The 18,737-nt window shown below is 45.4% G+C and overlaps 1 protein-coding gene across 4 annotated transcripts in view; it reads right to left on the reverse strand.

Annotated features, from left to right (window-relative positions):
* Nucleotides 1-1,960: 1,960 nt before the first annotated feature.
* The window catches only part of Slc38a4 (solute carrier family 38 member 4), a 66,193-nt gene continuing 49,416 nt past the window's right edge, over nt 1,961-18,737 (reverse strand). For all 4 annotated transcript variants that reach the window (XM_023723520.1, XM_023723521.1, XM_004638588.2 and 1 more), the window contains exons 7-16: nt 17,533-17,614; nt 17,360-17,442; nt 17,197-17,255; nt 16,140-16,412; nt 15,934-16,013; nt 14,612-14,712; nt 12,952-13,076; nt 8,018-8,162; nt 6,814-6,911; nt 1,961-4,238 (exon numbers count right to left, since the gene is read on the reverse strand). In XM_023723520.1, coding sequence (XP_023579288.1) covers nt 4,137-4,238; nt 6,814-6,911; nt 8,018-8,162; nt 12,952-13,076; nt 14,612-14,712; nt 15,934-16,013; nt 16,140-16,412; nt 17,197-17,255; nt 17,360-17,442; nt 17,533-17,614 — 1,148 coding nt within the window. In that variant the 3' untranslated portion in view covers nt 1,961-4,136. The remainder of the gene's footprint in view (nt 4,239-6,813; nt 6,912-8,017; nt 8,163-12,951; nt 13,077-14,611; nt 14,713-15,933; nt 16,014-16,139; nt 16,413-17,196; nt 17,256-17,359; nt 17,443-17,532; nt 17,615-18,737) is intronic.

An 18,737-nucleotide genomic window follows, 5' to 3' on the forward strand; every position in this document is an offset into this window, starting at 1 on the left:
GAGCGGGCCGGAGCCGTCTGTCCTGCTGGCTTCCCGTTTTAGACCCGTGGCAGCCTCCAGCTTTTGGCGCCGTTGTTTTCCTTCATATCTTCTGTCAAAGTTTGTTTTAAGAAAAGATTCTGTGCAAGTCCTATACTTCAATTGTGAGCTGGAAATGTACCACTCCCAAGAGCAAGGTTTACATTTCAGTGCTCTTTCTGATCCCGGAGAAAAAGGGTTGTCTCTTTTTTAAGACAAGTTAAAAAGTATAAATGATACAGTGAAAGGGAGAGGAGCTGCTCAAAAGGAAGGACCAACCGTGATGGAGGTAAAGAGGAAAAAAAGGGGGAAAAAATGTGTAGATAGACAGACGCACGTACTAAGACAATCGAACCACGAATCTGTTAGCTCACTGAAAGGAACAGCCGGTGTGACACCGTCCGCCAGGCTCGCATGCCTGTACCTGGTCGCCTGAGAAACCGCTTTGACGTTAACAATGTGCAATACAGCCATTGTTAATTCTGTATTTTTTCCTCTCTTTAAAGAAAAAAATAGATACCAGATATCAAACAGGCCAGAGACAACCGTCTCTGGAAGCGTTCTCTAGCTCGAGGCAGCACCAGGCTTCAGGAATCACTCCTCCTCACGTGCTCCTGGCGCAGCCCGCCCGTTTCCTGGCTCTTCCTTCTGCGTTAGCTCCTTCCCTTTGCATTCTCCAGCAAGTAGGACAGCCTTCCTGTCTCCTCTCCTGCACCCTTCAGTGAGGTCTCCAGGGTCCTCTGCACATGCCTGAGGAGTGTGTGAGTGCCTGTGAATACACGCGTGGCGTCGGTGAACCAGGCGTGCCCGCAGGGTAGATGCAGGCCTGTGGAGGCAGGAGAATGTCCTCATGCAGATGCCCACGTCACAGCCCTCGGGACCAGTAAATGTGGAAACTGACGGCAAAAGGGATAGCATAGCTGTGACTACAGATCTTTGTAAGGGGAGATAAGTATGTATCGTTGCGGTGAGCTCCATGTAATAGAAAGAATTCTTAAATGGGAATGAAGAAGACAAGGAAATCAGAGAAATCAGAGCTAGAGAAGCAATATGCAGATAGAAACAGGACAGAGAAAGTGTGAGAAGAGAGAAAAGGGAGGCATAGGAGAGAGGAGAGAGACAGAGAGGAGAGAGAGTGTGGAGAGAGGGAGAGAGGGAGAGAGAGAGAGAGAGGAGAGTGTGAAGAGAGAGAAGAGACAGAGGAGGGAGAGAGAGAGGAGAGAGTGTGGAGAGAGAGAGAGAGAGAGAGAGAGAGAGAAAGAGAGAGAGAGAGAGAAGAGTGTGAGGAGGGAGAAGAGACAGAGGAGGGAGAGAGAGAGGAGAGAGTGGAGAGAGAGGGAGAGAGAGGAGAGTGTGAGGAGAGAGAAGAGACAGAGGAGGGAGAGAGAGGAGAGAGAGTGTGGAGAGAGGGAGAGAGAGTGAGAGAGAGAGAGAGAGGAGAGTGTGAGGAGAGAGAAGACAGAGGAGGGAGAGGGAGAGAGGGACAGAGAGAGGGATGAGAGTCTTAAATTTAAAAATCCTGTAGGAACTTAGGTTGCCTCTGGAAGCTAGAAAAAAAAAAAAAATGGAAACAGATTGTCACTCCGATTTTCAAGGAGGAAGGCAGTGCAGCTGACACCATAGTTTGGGGGCGGCTGACCTCCACAGCTGTAAGGTAATAAATTATGTTCTTTTTATACCACTAAGCCTGTAGCAATTTGTTATAGCAAGCTAATAGAAACACTACATTACTGTATTTGTTATAGCAGGAATAACACCGTGTGTGTGTGTGTGTGTGTGTGTGTGTGTGTGTGTGGTGAGTGCACCCCTGTGCATGCAAATGGTGGAGAGATTATGTTCCCGTGCAGTGCGTACCAGTATAAGAAAGGTTATAATGAGATTTTAAATTCGATTTCACATACAAATAACTCATAGCTTTCTTTAACAATAAAATCACATCATGGTCATTTGAAAAGTTCATTTATTATATACCAATATACACTTTCTGTAATAAAAAAAATCCTCCCAAAACATTGAACCGTCTTATAAATGAAATACGAAAATAAAAATTTCCTGTTTACAAATGCAGTTACATTAACCGGCACAGGACGCTGTCTGTAGGCCTGTCCTGCAGTATGTGAGACCTCTGCACCGACGGCAGCCACGAAGGAGGGGGTGCTCTAGTATCTGGCACTGCAGCTCGGCTCTTGAAGAGTTACAATTACACGTGGCCGGATTTTCAAGTCAATCATTTAAAAATGTAAAATATATACAGGTTTTATAGTTTTCTAATATTTTGGATTAATCCTTAATATATACATTTAAACACCTTCAGATTCAACACTTTTTAACATGCAGAACACACTTTATTCCATTTTCTGATTTGAAAGCACTCTTTAGACAAACAAAAATGGGACCATATCTTAAGGACGCTACTCGACACAGTTTTTCCAAGTGATCATAACTTCAGAGTTAGCCTCTCGTGCTGCTCTTTCCATAACAAAGTGCACCATTTTACAGCAATGCATCTTTAGAAAATGATACATGAAACAAATATATACTTTCTTAGTCACACTTCTGAGAAAATTACAGAAATATGATTCGGTCTATTGAAAGGCGATATAGGCCACTTATATTTCATACTTAGCTTTACTAACCTATAAAACTTACAACCAGTGTTCTTGCTAGTGATTTGAAAAGAAGGCGGTGAGCTCCACTAACCCGCGGCCGCGGACGGCAGTCTTCCACCCCACTCCATGGATGGCTGCTACAGGCAGCGGGAAGCGCGACAGCCTGCATTTCGTGTAGTGTTAGCACTTACATTTCTACGGACAGCTACTTGCCATTGTCCTAAAGGACGAATGAATGCTAGCAAACACCCCTGCGAGCTAAAGTGAGCTGAATCTCATTTTAGACGTATTAAATTAAAGGAGCAACCTAGCTCTGTTAATGATTTGCAAATGGGTGATTCATTTTCTTATACATGATTGTATTATTGTAAACATCAAGCAAGAGCATTCCTGAACTGTGCGACTCGGTTTCAGATTTAAAGTCACTCCAGTGGGCAGATACACGCATGTGGACTTTCGAACCCACCAGCTTAGTTCCCTGACCCCACTCCCAATAATATAAATGTCTTGACTGTGAGAAAGAAAGCGACACATGTAAAAAATAAAAATCAAATGTACATTCTGGTGACTACACAATAAGATTATATACACAAACATACAGCAAATCACAGTTTCCTGCACTGAATGTTTATCAAACAAATGTGTATCGAACAATACTGGGTAGTTCGGGTAGTTTCTCCACATGACCTGTGTGAGCTGTGGCCTTCTAAAAATTCTGAATGAGAATGGAAGACGAGAGGGACAGCGTTGTTCAAGGACAAAAGAATGACACTGGACGAGGTGTAGCATTGAAAAGCACAAGCTTCCACAGAGGCAGCCTAGCGCTATGCAGTATGATGTTTGCTGTTGCTCTATAAGTAAAGACCCTCTCTACAGTTGGTTAGATGTCTTAACACGTGCCAAAAAAAAATCCACTGAGTGAAGCGGTTACTAGTTCAATGGCATGAGTAGTCTGGGCGAAATGCTCAGTAAGCGTTGCCATATGTGCTTGGCCTGGAGTCTGGTCACCTGTGTGCCTCCCGGCGATTGGCCACAGGAGCAGCTTTTGGCTCCTGTTAGCCAAGGTGTTGGGCGCAAGACGGGAGACAGCATTGGGTGGCGGTATCTTTGCCCCCAGGGTGTCTTAGTTTGATATTCTGAGAATCCGAGTTTGTTACTTTGTGGGGAATACCGGTGGGGAGCGGGCAGGGAAAAGGAATGCCCTCCGCTGACTATCCGCGCAGCCACGCTCACAGTGCTTGTGCAGCGGCAAGCACACAGCCTGGTCATCCCACGTGTTCTAGTAAAAGCTGGTGGAAGCGGGCACAGACTGGAAACATACCAGCTGCCCTGCCTGACCAAAGCCATGGTCCTCTCTTGCCGGAGTCTGCCGACGTCACTGGCAGACGGCTTTGGGATCTTCCTGGCGTCATTTCCTATGAGTAACATTCCAATCAAGGTACTGCAAATGTCTTTGGGCGCGTGACTTGCAACCATTTCCAGTCGAGAAAGAAAGCGTTTCCCTTCAGGTTAGTGATGCTTGGACTTCGGAGGCTCATAAATCCAGTCGATTATGATGAGCGCCATGCTCCCAATCATGAAGATGACGCCAACGACAAGGAAAGTGACAGCCTGCAATTCACAGAGCACGTGTGAGGGGAGACGGGGGACAGCTGCCACAGTTGGCTTTTGTAAGACGTTTGTGCAAACTGACACCTTTGTTTGCATATTTCATTAAAGTATTACTCATAACTCATTATCTAACAAATCCGTCAATTCAGAACCCACTTCAGAGAAAGGAACTACAGTGGAGAGACAGAACATAGAGTTTCAATGATTCCGAAATGATAAATTGATTTGACACATCAAAATAACACCATACCTCCTGGTCATTAAAAATTAAATGACAGAAAAACATTTAATCACCTCTGGAAGCCTAACAGTTATTTTTTAATGAAAAAGAACAGATAAAGAGAAGAGTAGTATGTATGATACGATTCTGATTTTATAAAGTGAACAAACAAAAGCAAAAGCCTAATATGCGTTGCATATTTCTGAAAAAAACAAATATTCTACAAAAGATGTATCCATCAGGAAGAAAAAACTTATATAAATTTTTTAAAGATTTATTTATTTATGTATTTGATACAGGGTCTCTCTACGCAGCTCAGACTCATAATGACCCTCCTGTCTCAGCCTCCCCAGCACGGAGATTACAGGTATGCGCCACCACACCCAGTTTTGGTGGCCCACATGGTGTGGGGCCTTCATGGTATGCAGTACCGGGGGTTGAACCTGGGACCTTGTGCTTGCCCAGAAGGCGATGAGACTACTGAACTATCTCCCCAGCCCTTGTAATATTTTAATACTAATTTCTTGAGACATCACGAGATTAATACAAGCTACCTTTGGCCTCTACAATTGCCAGAGGTAGTCACCGTGGTGGCCATGAGCATCCCAATGTCTACTGGTTCAGTGAGATGCTCAAGTGTGCATGCACGTTTAGTAGACTCCATAGAGCACATATCTCTGTATGTATGCACACTTCTGACACAAAACATTTTAGACTTTTCACACTAGAAGAGGAACTAACTATTCCATGCAGATCAGCCTTTTAATTTTCTATATAAGAAAGCAGCAGCTCACGTTGTCCACAAGCACTGGTCTAGGACAGTGCTGGACAGCCTTTTAGAGATGTGCACCTACACTGCAGACGCAGCCCCACCGCCAAGATGCCAGCAGTGCAGCGAAGCCTGAAAACAGGTTTTAGCTTAGAAAAAGCAACTCTTATCTTAACATCTTCTGTCTTAAAAGAAAACCAAGCAGCATGTATGACATGGGTATGTCAACACTGGTGTAAGAAATGACTTTGCTCATTTTATATCTGGTCAAACTAAAAATGGGTCACAAATAGCTTAAGTAACTTGCCCCAGTAACTCTGCTGTCAGAGTTGGGGCAAGACGGACCACATGAAGAGGGACTCCAGCGGCGAGATGGTGAGAAGAGCTTTTGATACTAAACTCTCTCAAAATCCCTGAACAACCTCAGGAGATGATTAAGGCAGATATTCAGAGTAATTCAGCAAGAAGCCTTTTTTTCAAGCCTTAATATAAGATCTTCCAGATGCACAGCTATGTTTATAGCGGCATAGCTAGCAAGAGCCAACTCTTGGGAAAAGTGCCCAAGTGCTCATCAAGTGGTGAGTGGATGAGAAGACTGCTTTGCTACAAGGGAGCACCACTCTGCCACAAGAAGAACACAGTCCAGATATTTCTAGGAAAACTGAGGCACCCTGAGGCCACAGCCCTAAGCGAAAGGCATCAGATACGTGTGTGTGAATACTACACGGTCTCTCTGATGTGAGAACTGGAAGTGTAAATAAGGACCAAAATGTAGACGAGGTATTAGGAAATAGGAAGACAATGTTCAAACGGGGAAGTGGACAGGGAGAGGGGAGGGGAAAGGAAAGCAGGAAAATTTTTTTTAAATGGTAAAAAAAGGAAAATATGGAAACAAAACTTTGTGGATGGGGAGGAGAGGAGAGGTTGGAGGGAGGGTAGGGGAATGGGGAAAAAAGAAGTATCACATATAGGTACAACTTCACTATGATGAACGCGATCATTGCATATAACTAAAATGCAAATAAAATCTAATCTTAAAACAGTTAATATAAGATCTTAAGTTGTCACTGATCATACTAAAAAAACACATGCCTACCATATGTTTCAGGAGTCCTCTGTGGAAAAGAAATGTGTACTTCCCAGTTTGATACGATGATATTTTATATGTAAAGAGGGTCACTGGAGAACAAATGACCCCCCCCCTTATGTCTTAATCCACACCACATGACAGCAGGCTACAAAGAGGAAAAATTAAAGCAGCCCCGACTTGGCAGCAAGCACAACCAAAACATTGCTTTGTCCACTGACTCTGCGAGGAGCCTAAGTCCTTCCTGATAACTCCCCAGGGGAGCACCCCACTAGTGTCTGACCTGGAGGGGAGCTGAACGCAAGACGCAAGACGACTGAAGAAGAAATCCTAGACTTGGCTGCCTGCCCAAGACCCACCTCTTCTCCCCTACGAGAGAGAGCCAGCGCATGCGGTGCTGGATCCTTCGTTGCTTCATTTGGCTGCGCCTCGTGTGTTTTCTGGTTTATGTTTAGTTGAAGAGCAAGTTGGAATGGGAGAAACTGCAAGCCTTACTTACCCCGACCTTTTGGGGTGACCTGAAAGATTCTTTCTTGACAAGTCTAAGGTAGAAAGCTGCGGGGAGGATGAAGATCAGCATCGTGGCGGAGGAGGCCCCTGTGGAGAGAAACAGGCGTGGGAATGAATTTCTGGCGTGGGAGGTCTCCCCTGAAGGCAGATACACTAGAGCACACACTCCAGAGAAACCAAAAAGGAAAAGAGCTGCCCTAGACTTCTTAGCCCTGAAAGATGTACTTCAGTAACATCAGTTTGTCTGGGTTGCTTATTTGTACAAGGTATGTTTATAAAAAAAACTTCTTGCAGGCACAGGGGCCGGGAGTTCGATCCTCGCCCTTGGGACACACTGAGACGGCAATTGAGACTAGGCATGGTGGCGCGCCTGTAATCCCAGCTCTTGGGAGGCTGTAAACAGGTGATCATTACGAGTCTGATCTAGTAGTGAGACCCTGAACGCCCTGTAGACCCTTCCCTAAAAATACAATAATAATAATAATAATAATAATAATAATAATATGTTCTTAACATTATCGCTGTGTAAGATGCATAATACACAATTAAAGGCTGAAACATACTGCAAATTGACAGAGGATTAGTAACATAATGAGTCCACCCTAAGGAGGTTGAACTCATCACAGACCTTCCTTTTCAAGTTATTTATGCACAACTTTTATAAAGTATTGTTTTCAAACTTTGAATAAATCCTCATCCAGAAGGAGAATATATATATAGTCATAGTCCAAGCAGTTAAGGGAAAGGAAATGCCTTCGCAGCACCCTCCTGTTCCTCTGACAGTGTCCCTGCGGGCTCAGCCCACCCTCAAGACGCCTGCGTGGTGGGTGAAGCGGCTCTTCCTGGCGCCCTGCCTACGGCGATTTGGGAGCCACATCCGGTCGTCCCTTCGCCCCTGGTCAAGGTCTAGGCATGTACTGCGTTCCTCTTCTGTCAAAATGCAAGTGGACTAAAAGGCCCGTAGGTCAGTGCCCAGCCCCTCCGGATGGGAGGCGCGGTGTGGAGCCCAGCGCCCCGCAGCCCGGCGCCCCGCAGCCCGGCGCCCCGCAGCCCAGCACCCCAGAGCCCAGCAGGGCTACGGAGTCCCGGCAGCCTGCCACCGAGCTGGGTCCCCAGCGCCCAGCGCCGGCTCCCTGAGCACCATTCAAGGAGTAAACTCGGGTTGACTAAATAAAAGTCCTTCTTAAACTTACCGATGAATCCGAAGATGTACTTTATAGTTGGCACGAGGATGACCAGAACATTATTAAGCACAATAATTATGGTGGCAATGACGAAGTGCCGGATCCAGCTGAAGGGTCTTGTGGGAAATAACAGCGTAATCACCGAAGTGCGAATCTGTGACAAGAACGCCCAACGGCAAGGTCAGTGACTGTGTTTTAGCTTTTTCTACTATTGTATACTTTCTCTTTTTTCTAAAAGTTTTTCTTTTTCCCTAGAAAGGATTGTGAATTCTTCCAAATATTGTTTATTGTGTTATTGTTTATTGTGTTAAAATATACATAAGGTAGAATTTACCACCTAATCACTTTTTAAGTATAAAGTTCAGGGAATTATATACATTTATATTGTCGTGTAACCTTCATGCTGAGCTTTGATGTCTGAGCATGCCAGTCTTCCTTGGTGGCATATTGTTTGTTCATTTTCTCACCTTTTAGAATTTTAGATTAAGAATGATCTCAGTTAGAAAGAGATAAATAACAGATAAGCTAAACAACCCAGACTAAACTCCTGCTGACATTGGCCAAGTTGTCTCGTCCGACTGGCTTACATATTAAAGGTGAATACAGAACTTATTTTCACTAGACTGCCAAAGAAATTTCTACAAATCTGAATTCTTCTTTCATTTGTTATGTTTAATATTTTTCCATTTGATGCTTTTCTGTTTACTCCTTTTACCTTATCACCTATAGGTTATAACTCCATAAAAGGCAGGGAATAAGATGTAGTATTTTTCAAAGAGTCTAGGTGCTTGCCACAAGTAGCAGGCAGTTAGTAAGTGTCCTCCCTGTCAGAGTCCGCGACGGATTTTGGCCTTATTTCAGTGGCTGACGTTAAGTAGGCAAAAGATCAGAGGCTCATGTGCCTGGGCTGCTCCGGTTGCTGAGGCCCGGGCGGCTGGAGCCCCGTTGCTGAGGCCCGGGCGGCTAGAGCCCTGCTGCCGAGGCCCGGGTGGCTGGAGCCCCGTTTGCTGAGGCCTGGGCGGCTGGAGCCCCGTTTGCTGAGGCCTGAGCGGCACAAGCAGGGCCCACAGTTATGTCCGCACAGCTTACAGAGTTGAAAACACACTCATCTTTAGAATCGTTGAAGGACACTTTTTTTTGCTTAGTAGAATTTCTCTATTGGATTTTCAATAAGTGAGCACTTCAGTCAAGCCAGGACTTCGCATCTTGAGAAATGCTGGGATTGATTTTTATTTACTAAGTTCAAAAGGCTCAGTGGCATAGAGACAGGAAGTCACTCAAAAGAAAGGCAATGTAAAATACATTTTGAAACATGTATGAACAGCAAAAAATGCAAACTAAATTGCTTGCAGTTTCTCATGTGACATTCCTTTCATACCACCCAAAATTAAAGCCATCTGTTTAGAAGGAAGAGGGAATTTCATAGCTGGAGTGGCAAACCGGATAGTCCCCAAAAATGGTTTAAGAATGACTTTTAAAGGATTTGAAAAACTGGATTAATGAAAACTATGAGCCTCATTTTGAAAAGCTCATCAAAGAGGTGCACGATGGATTCACAGTGTTTTCTCCTGCAGCAGACATGTTCTACTTTACGGCCCACGACGAGTGTTTACTTAGTACTTCTCTGTGTGGTCTACTAAGTACGCTCAAAATAAGCTGTGATGAATATGCAGTGTTTAAGGACTCGTCCGACTGTCTGAAACGTACAGAATAAATAAGTCGAATGGAGGCTCATTTTTCAGTCCAATGTCACATGTGCACGCTGTTTTTAGTCCTTGATGAAATGGTGCCGGTAGCTGAGCTGTTGGTCTATGAAGCTGTTAGCTGCATGTAAGGGCTTTGTGCGTAAGTGCAGCTTCCTGTGGTCTCGTGCCTTCCAGAAAGACCCAGGCTTTGCCTAGCCACGTGATAGGGCAGAGTAGTAGACTGGTGGGAGTCTGCGGTGAGTGCTTTGTCATAGTGAATAATGGATAAGAAAATTGCACAGAAGAACAAAAACTAATATGGAGCTGCCTGAATAGGGAACAACAGTGAAGAGGGAGACAGGCTGGTGGTCGTGGTGGCCATGGAAGAGAATAAGAAAGAAACTTGCTGGTCATGCCACATTAATGCAGCCTCAGGACTCAGCCTGGGGTCAAGAGCCTTCTGCAGCTCTCTGGTCCTCGCCAGGACAGGAGGAGGCAGGCCCACGCCACAAGCCCTGCTGGTCCTTTTGTCCTGAGCCTGTTCCTCTACTGACATCAACTGGTAAGAATGTGGAAATGTGCGTCATGCGCTTGGGGAGAGCAAGTCCCAGCAACAGCTGGGACCTCTGGCCCAGAAAACTTCTGTGCAGCTCTGGAGCAAAGACAACATGGCCTGAACCCAGCCTGATAGGGGGTGCTGTGGTCTGGTGCCAGGATCCAAAGGAGATGGGGTACCCGGGGAGCGCCTTGACTCTGAACTATAAACATGTATTCAGTCCCTTAAATGTGGCTCATACCTTCACTTCTGGGGATTGCTGTAAGGATAGGGTGTTACAAATGCCACTCTGGGCAACACCTGGCATGTTTTTTCTATGTCTATACCCACGTCAACTTCAGTCCCAAATGCAGAGATCAAGTGAGACTGTCATTGAAAGACTTTGCCTGCGTTCTCCTCTTTTATGCATTTGTTCCACCACACACACACACACACACACACACATGCACACACACGCAAGCACGTGCGCACACACACACACAGACACACACACACACATTTTGCATCTTGTACTATAGAGGAAAAGAAACCCTCACCTAAGTAGAGAGAAGAAAGACAGTATGGAGAGTAAAACAAAAACAAGCAAGCAAGCCCTTACGTTTTCAGACTTTTTGAGTTGTTATTTGCTAAAGAAAGGGAAACACCAAATAATAGCTATAGCGGATCGATGTGAATCCAGTCTGGGTTTACCTGCATCAGTGTTTCTATACGAGATGTCAAGGCAAGTCAGTGAACTTCTGAGCTGCCACTGAGAAGCCTGTCGGGAGAACGGTGCGGTGTCTGGCATACTGAAAACCTTGGCTCTAAGTCATAAGACACAAATCAACAAAAGTACCACTAGCATCGCCTGTCCTTTTGGCAAGACCATGTCCAAATTTAACCTTGTGGGATCTGACCAGGGCACAGGTTGGACGTCTCTGGTTCCACATCCACGGATGTCTCTGTCACATCTACAGAGGTTTGATTCTCAGCCTGGATCCTCACTCACCTTGACTCCGTGTCAGCAAACACTGCGGAGCTCACGCTGCCTGCCTGCCTGCTACTACACACGTGCACCGCCAGTGACCTCTGGGCCGTGGAAGGTCCTAACTGCAGACCACTTCCCGGTTCCCTTGTGAAGGTGGACGCAGGCCGGCTGCGTGCCGGGGGTTGCAAGGAGGCCCACGCTGAAGGAGAGCTATTTGCTATTTTTCTGATTTTGGTTTAGTGATCTAATATTTACAAATGATCGCTTTTCCTGGTGATCAGATTCATTCCAGGGCTTTCTCTCCCCTCCTTTCTAAGAGGAGTTTGGGATTTTGATCTTCGGGCGAAGTGCTCACTGATAAACAAAAGACTGGCTTTTACTCCCCATCCAGCGATTTTACAATGTGCTGAGGGCTGCATCTCCCGCTGGCTACGTCCACCTGTCTGCCATGGCCACGGCTGTGCCCATCGATCTCATGGGACCGTGGCCTAAAAACACTATCTTTAGGACTTCTGAGTCAAAGGACACAAAAGCACGTCTTTCACACGACACTTTACTCCCACAATGATGCTCTAATTCAGATGTGCCAGACTCAGTTGGTGACACCTTGACCCACACCAAGAAGGAGTCCGGATATTATTTTCTCGAGAAATAGCTGGCTTGGCAATCTGACCCTACCGTGCACTGTCAGGGCTACAGCTGTCCACTGCTCTGCACCCAGGGTGGAGCTGGTTTTAGACCAAAGCTGGGCATAGGTCATTTGAAATACTTTCAGATACATTAGAGGGAAGATCTCATTTAAGAGTAAATTATTAGCTACCATAATAAGAAGGATCTGATTTCATGAGACAGGAATGCACCAAAATACACTTCAGCACAGAAGCTGCATTTAAAGCAGCCACAGTGCTTGGGGCCTGCCTGGGACATTCTCCACACTACTGTGCTGGTTACTCTGTTGCTTTTTTTTTTTTTTTTTTAACTCCTGAAATGAATGAGTAAATTCAGTAGCTATGAAAAGAGAAGAGTTGGCAGGTGGGTGAGGACCGGCGCTTCTCCCCAGGCAGTGGTTTAATTCACGAGGCCGAGTCTCCGCCGCCAGCCCCACTCCCTGGTAATCGTGGAGCAAGCCGACAGTTGTGGCACGCGCCGAGGATGGGGGTCCTGGTCTGTCTTCCCAGCGGCGGGCATCACTTTGGGTGGGGGTGGGGGTGGGGGTTGCAGAAATGCGATGAATAAAGGAAGCATTGTTTTAGAAATTCGGTCCTAGCATGTACTTTATCAGCGTGAATCCCTTCCTCATGGCCTTCCTGGCCAGACACAATACGGCAATTCTGAACATCACTGCAGCGTGGCGAGGGGGAAAGACCCGGAACACCGCCCAAACTGTGGTGGAGACTCAGCGCGATGTGGGAACTCAGGTGGCTTCGGCTCTCAAGTTTCAGATGTTCTATGAATTCTTGCTCACTGGTCCCAATCCACAGCTTTCTGAATTGGATACTTTATGGATGTGAATTTAAAAATAAATACCACGATTTTCTCCCTGCATGTAAAAATATCGCCTGAAAGTATTTCCTACGTCTACATATTATGTGGACAGTTTGGGGGCTCGAAGACGCCATGTGAGAAGAATAATGTCCTTGGGTGTTGCAACCGCAACCTTACTTCATAATTAGAACCACACGGAGTCAGGCCCACTGCTGACCAGGTTTCTATCACCAGAGATGCGCGTACTTACCGGGAACAGGACAATGGGCACAGTGAGTGTGACTGCAACCAGGACGGCCAGGCGCACCATGAGCAGAGGCGTGTCAAAGGTGTACACTTTGCTGTACGCGTGGAGCAGTTCATCCTCAACCTCTCCTGTGAGGGGGAGAAGGGAGTGAGCCCAGCCACCCGGTGTTGCCTCTCCCGCACTGGTGACTCCCAGCGTGTTAAGGAGGAGACACGAGGCAGTGAGCGACTAGGGAGAGCTGGACACTTCTGTTCTTCTCTCTGGGCTGTCAGCTACATGAGCAAAGGAGCAAAGCCGCGGGAGTGGACAGAGAACGGCTCGCGCACCATGTGGGGTCACTCCCGTGACAATAAACTGGCCTCTCATTGCGGCTCTCCAAGCACATCATGGAGACTCTAGGACTAATTGTCCCTGACGTGTTCCAACAGTAGCGGTTGTGAGCCCACCTCAACGCTGAGACGCACACTCTGGGCTTTTTCAGGACTTTCTTCTCATGGAACTCTTTAGAGGAAGTGACAGGCAAGGATGAGTGGCACGATTTCTATAGAAGCCCCGAAGAGCGCTTACAAAGATCAGACCCTCCTCGAGAACAGTTTCCTTCAAAATGCTAGCTACAAAGGCCGGGAGATATTTGCGGAATCTGATGCAGTTTGATGTTCCCGTTGTTCTTCTCAAGGTCAGACAAAAAGGGATAAAAGAACTTTCTATGCTATCGACACCAACTTTTATTAACCACAATCGGCAGTAAGTTAATGTCCAATCTAAAGTAACTGCTTGGTTAAAACTCTAATGTTAGTCAAGAAGAAAACAAACCCAATGCAAATGATGGCCCACACAATGCTGTTTACTCCCAACTCCCAAGCAGTCAGTTGAACAAGTCAGTTAAGAAAAATCCAAAAGTTACAGAGACTTATACAAAAGTACATTTATATTGAAACATTGATTAGTGTGAACACATGCTACCTGGTCTATATGTGGTTGCCTTACATGATCTATCACATTTTATGGAAGAAATAACAATGATTCTCCTTTCGGGTATTATTAAAAGTTCAAAAGGGAAAATGACTAATATGTTTAATACTCAAATATGGCCACAATCTGGTGTTTTCCCTTTTGTTTTGGTTGAGTTTTCTTCAGTTTTCTAGAATATTCCCAGATTGAAGGAAGTTCTCTTATATCCTTCTCTTTCTCAGGAAACCTTTCCCTCTAACAGAATAGAAAAACACGAGCCCGACATCGCGCCTCACGTCCCAGGCTGCCTAGAGGACCTGCCTGCTGACTAAGAAGCAGGTTCACACTTCGAGCACAGCTAATTTTCTGCCCCTCTCAGCAGTCTTTTCATCAAAGCACCGCACCAAATGCAGCTGTGTTCATCCTCAGTGCTTCGAGCTGAAATGGGCCAGATGGTCCAGCCAAAGAAGTGGCAGCTATTCCTGAAGGGAAGTAACTGAGCTTGAGAGATTTGCATACGTGAACTCACGGTGAGCTGCTGGCCAGGCAGGCCCTGGGTTCATTTCCTAGGCCAGCGGACAGAGCTAAGTACTGGGGTTTGTGTCATCTACAGATCGTGCAGCTCATGGAGGGTAAGTAAAAGAACTGCTCCTGTGAATTAACAGTCATACAAGACTTGCAACACGCGAATGACTTCGACAGAGTGACCTACCATAGAATGTTAGGTAACCGAAGAGGGCAGCGAGCAGGTACATGACAAGCATCCCTGTGATAGAGATATTTGACACTGTTTGCATCTTCTTCCTGGACCGACTGAAAATAAAAAGAACATTGATTTAGCTGTTTAAACATATGAAAGTATCACTTATTACATAAAGAATATCAAATGAATATGTGTCTGTTGCTAATTATGTATGCATTTCTAGTCCATAAACGTATCTGATTTAACTTTGTCCTGAAGAGCTAAGGAGGAGTTGTTTGCATTTTTCTTGAATATTTCATTCATTCAGTTCTGGAAACAATCATTTCCCCAGAAAAGGATTAGCTTATTTCACGTCAATAAACAAGGCTGACTATGAATAATTAATGTAATTGACATAAAGATCAAACTGGTTCCTAATGTAAAAAGCTTTTGCATTTCACAGTGAAATGAGCTTAATGAGAAAAAGAAACTACAGGAACCAGATAAGGGTTGAGGCCACTAGAAAGCTTGAGATTTTTACCTGGACAAATTCTGGAAACCATTCTAGAGAGTACCCACCCAACAGTCAATGAGCAGGCTTCAGGATACATGCAACATGGGATTTTCAAAGTAAATCAAAGACATTACAATGATTAAAAGTGTTCCAAATTCTTTTATGAGGTAAATTAGATCTATGGGGGAAGGTCTTGCTAGTGTCTGGGTGAAAAGCCCTGAGCACAGTTACATGAGGCCCTGAAGAGAAACAGCTGGAGTGGGGTCAGCCCCATCTTATCCCCAAGGAGATGTCAACAATCTCAACAGAAGAAGACTATAAATGAATCCCAGACTACCAGCTGGAAGAAACAAGATCTGCTAGGCAGCGTCTCCATTGTACAGACAAGACAGTGAAGACCAGATATTGGCACGACTCTTACAGTTGCATGCCTTTTGGGTAAAGGTTAGAAACTGACCACCTGTGTCCTCCATGGTGTAGTAAGGCCACCCCAACCATACTGTTGGTCTTCCAAGGTAGTGTCCTCTCTGATCCAGGTGGTACTGTTATTCCCACCCAAATTCCTTATACCTGTCAGAATCACTGGCTCCTCTTCCACCTCCCCTGACCCCTCTCCTGACCCATTATATCAGAGGGAGAAGAGACAGGAGGCAGAGGAGGTAGCGCAGTGCATGCTCTGAGTCATGCCTCGCCGATTAAAGTACATCATTGCTGAATGGCTGTAATATGAACTTTCTCCAGAGAGAAAGCTATAAGCTGCGCTTCCTTGTAAAGCACCTTTGGGCATATGAGCATATTTTCAAAGCAAATTAAGATGCTAAAACGATGGGTGCCTTACTCTTTAAGTTCACTGTAGATGGGAAGGACCTCAGGGTGGCAAACAAAAGCAAATGCTAGGATAGGAATTGCATAGGCCGTCTGTAAAACAAAGACAAATATTTAGCATTCCGACAGAGATGGCAATCTCAGGCCACCTCAGTTTACGAAATCAAAACACAGAGGCCACACTATTGAGTTCATGAGGAACCCAGGTCTCTAACTTACCCGGGAGTTGAATACAAAGTATTTTGGCTGACACTTGTCATCATGGGCTTCAAACTCTACTCCAGTGCGGTGAAGAGAGCCCTTGGCCTGATTTTCATCCAGCCCTGTGGGATTGCGGTGTGTGTAATCCATCATGAAGTTCACACCAGCACTGTCGGAGTTGTTGGGCAGTGTTATCACATGCACTGGAAGTGTGCTGTTGAACGTAGTATTTCCAACGTTGTGATCCAGCATGGGCAAAGGACAAGGTATTTGAAATTTCTTGTAAATCACCTGAATCCAGTCATTTAAGAAAAAAACAAAGTCAAGTTTTTGAGGAAAAATAATAAATAAAAATCCATACATGTGGATATGAAGCTGGGGTGAGGGAAGTTTTTAAACTAATGAGCTTTGGAGATTCCCTCCAGCCTGTGCTCTAAGAAAAAAAGCTGGAACTGTGGTTGGCAGCCCCATCCACAGGACTGGGTAGGTCAGAAGAAGCCAATTTTATGAGTCCATTGCAAGCCTTTCATGTCCTTCTGAGACAAAGATGGTTGGGATCTTTGCTACATTTCTTTTATTTCTTCAAGCTAACTGCATGGGCCATCAGAATTCCTTCCTCTTCTGCTTCTTTAGGGAAATACTGTATAAGTTTGGCATCTGTAATATCCCAAGAAAACTCTTTTCTTGGTGGTGATGGAATTTCTTTAACCCCACTGTTGTTGCTCTCTCTCTTCCTGAGTCAAATACGGAAAAGAATGGCCGATTCAGGTGAACATGTGGGCAGCCTAGTGATGCCTCTGGCAGACATCTTAACTTCTCCTTTCCCTTCCTCAACGCTGGATTATTGTCATGGCCCTTGGCCAAGTATTTACCCAGAGTGTGGAACATGCCCTTGGCAATGGCCTTGACATCCTAACTCCACTATTTTTAAATTCATGACTGCTCTTTTCTCATTCCAAGCTGAAGCACAATGAAGTTGCTTGTGATCCAGGAACAAAAACAAGGTCACTCGTTCAGGCACCCAAAGCATCTCACGCTCACCAAGCAACAAGAATCATGTCAACGAATCACTTACCACACTGACGAAAAACACCATGCAGGTAAGAGAAAATCCACTGGTATAACCAAGGTAACCTAGGAGTCAGGAGAAATATTTTGAAAGGTGCATATAACATTTGCAAACAGTTTGCCTGCTTGAATATGAAATAAAAATATTCTCACTTAGAGAATGACTTTACCTAAATTTTTAAGAAGAGAAAGTGGAAGAATAATTCCCAAAGACACAAATATGACGAGGTAGCTGCCATTGAGGTACCACTCCCTAGGAGAGAAAAAATGAGGATGTCAGAACTGGAAAAGAGCAAGCAGGGTAGGTCATGGGGGTGGGGCAAAAACATATCAGAAGACATACCCAGAATTTTCTTCAAGTCCCATGAATGCTCTGATCACTTCAGGTAGTTCATATTTAATGATAAAGAGGTAGCTCGACATTGCTGAAATGGAAAATGTGGCAGCTTAGTGGCACATACCACACTACAGTCACACGCAAGCTGTAAAGATGGGACACTCGGAGCGTCCGTTCTTGCTAAGGTGAACACGTAGCCTCCCACACGGAAAAGGAGGTCATTGTGTCTCTTGCACGGCTTCGAGTTCTTCTCCAGTTACTCGTTTAGCCCTCTCGCTTTGACATGTGGATTGCTGTGAAGGAATCAGTGGATTTTGCACTAGTCCAGCTCCCAGGTTTCAGGGAAGCTGCAGACCCAACACGGCAGCCTTCCTGCTTGCCAGTCACCATGGCCTGCACTAGATGTGCCTGTTTCAGGGTCTGGGGGCAATGGCACAGCGGCAGAAGGCCTGGGCTCAGAGGCAGAGTCCAGGCGGGGCTGAGCAGGAGCTCTGTCCCCGGCTTCCCAGGCGGGCACATACATCTGCGGCTTCCCTGAGGGGCACACAAAATCGCGGACCACTGATTTTTGTAATATGGAATCTTCCTGGATTGAAAGAAAAATGTTTAGGAGATGATATCTTCTCTCCTCCTCATAAATTAAAGTTTTTGGTTTTCTTCTCATATTCTAGTCTATCTGGCCAAGTAAGAAATTGCATAAAGTGGCACACTATCATGACGACCTCAGTAAGTGATACACAGAGTGCGCATGACCTGTTGTGAGAACCCAGTGAGCTCAGTAACCCTTCTCCCGGGAAAACTGAATCTGCGCACGTATGTATAATGTTACATCTCCGCCTGTCACTTAAAAATGTCACGCAACCTGCCTCCCTATCTCCACCCATTCATTCAGTGTCACGCAACCTGCCTCCCTATCTCCACCCATTCATTCAGTGAATTATAATGCAAATTTATTAATCAGGCAAGGTAAAAATACTTAACTAAAAATAAAACGGACCAATATTACATGAAAGCTCTAAGTGCGCGCGATATCCTTCTATGCAAGATAGAGGCAGACTCCACGGCAGCTAGGGCGGACTCCAGAAAGCAGACCCGAAATCTTGTTCTTTACTCCAGGAGTTTAAAATGAATATATACATGTGTGTGTGTGTGTGTGTGTGTGTGTGTGAGAGAGAGAGAGAGAGAGAGAGAGAGAGAGACAGAGACAGAGA

The sequence above is a fragment of the Octodon degus genome, unplaced genomic scaffold (genome assembly GCF_000260255.1).
Source record: "Octodon degus isolate 3935 unplaced genomic scaffold, OctDeg1.0 scaffold00100, whole genome shotgun sequence".
Taxonomy (NCBI): Eukaryota; Metazoa; Chordata; class Mammalia; order Rodentia; family Octodontidae; genus Octodon; species Octodon degus.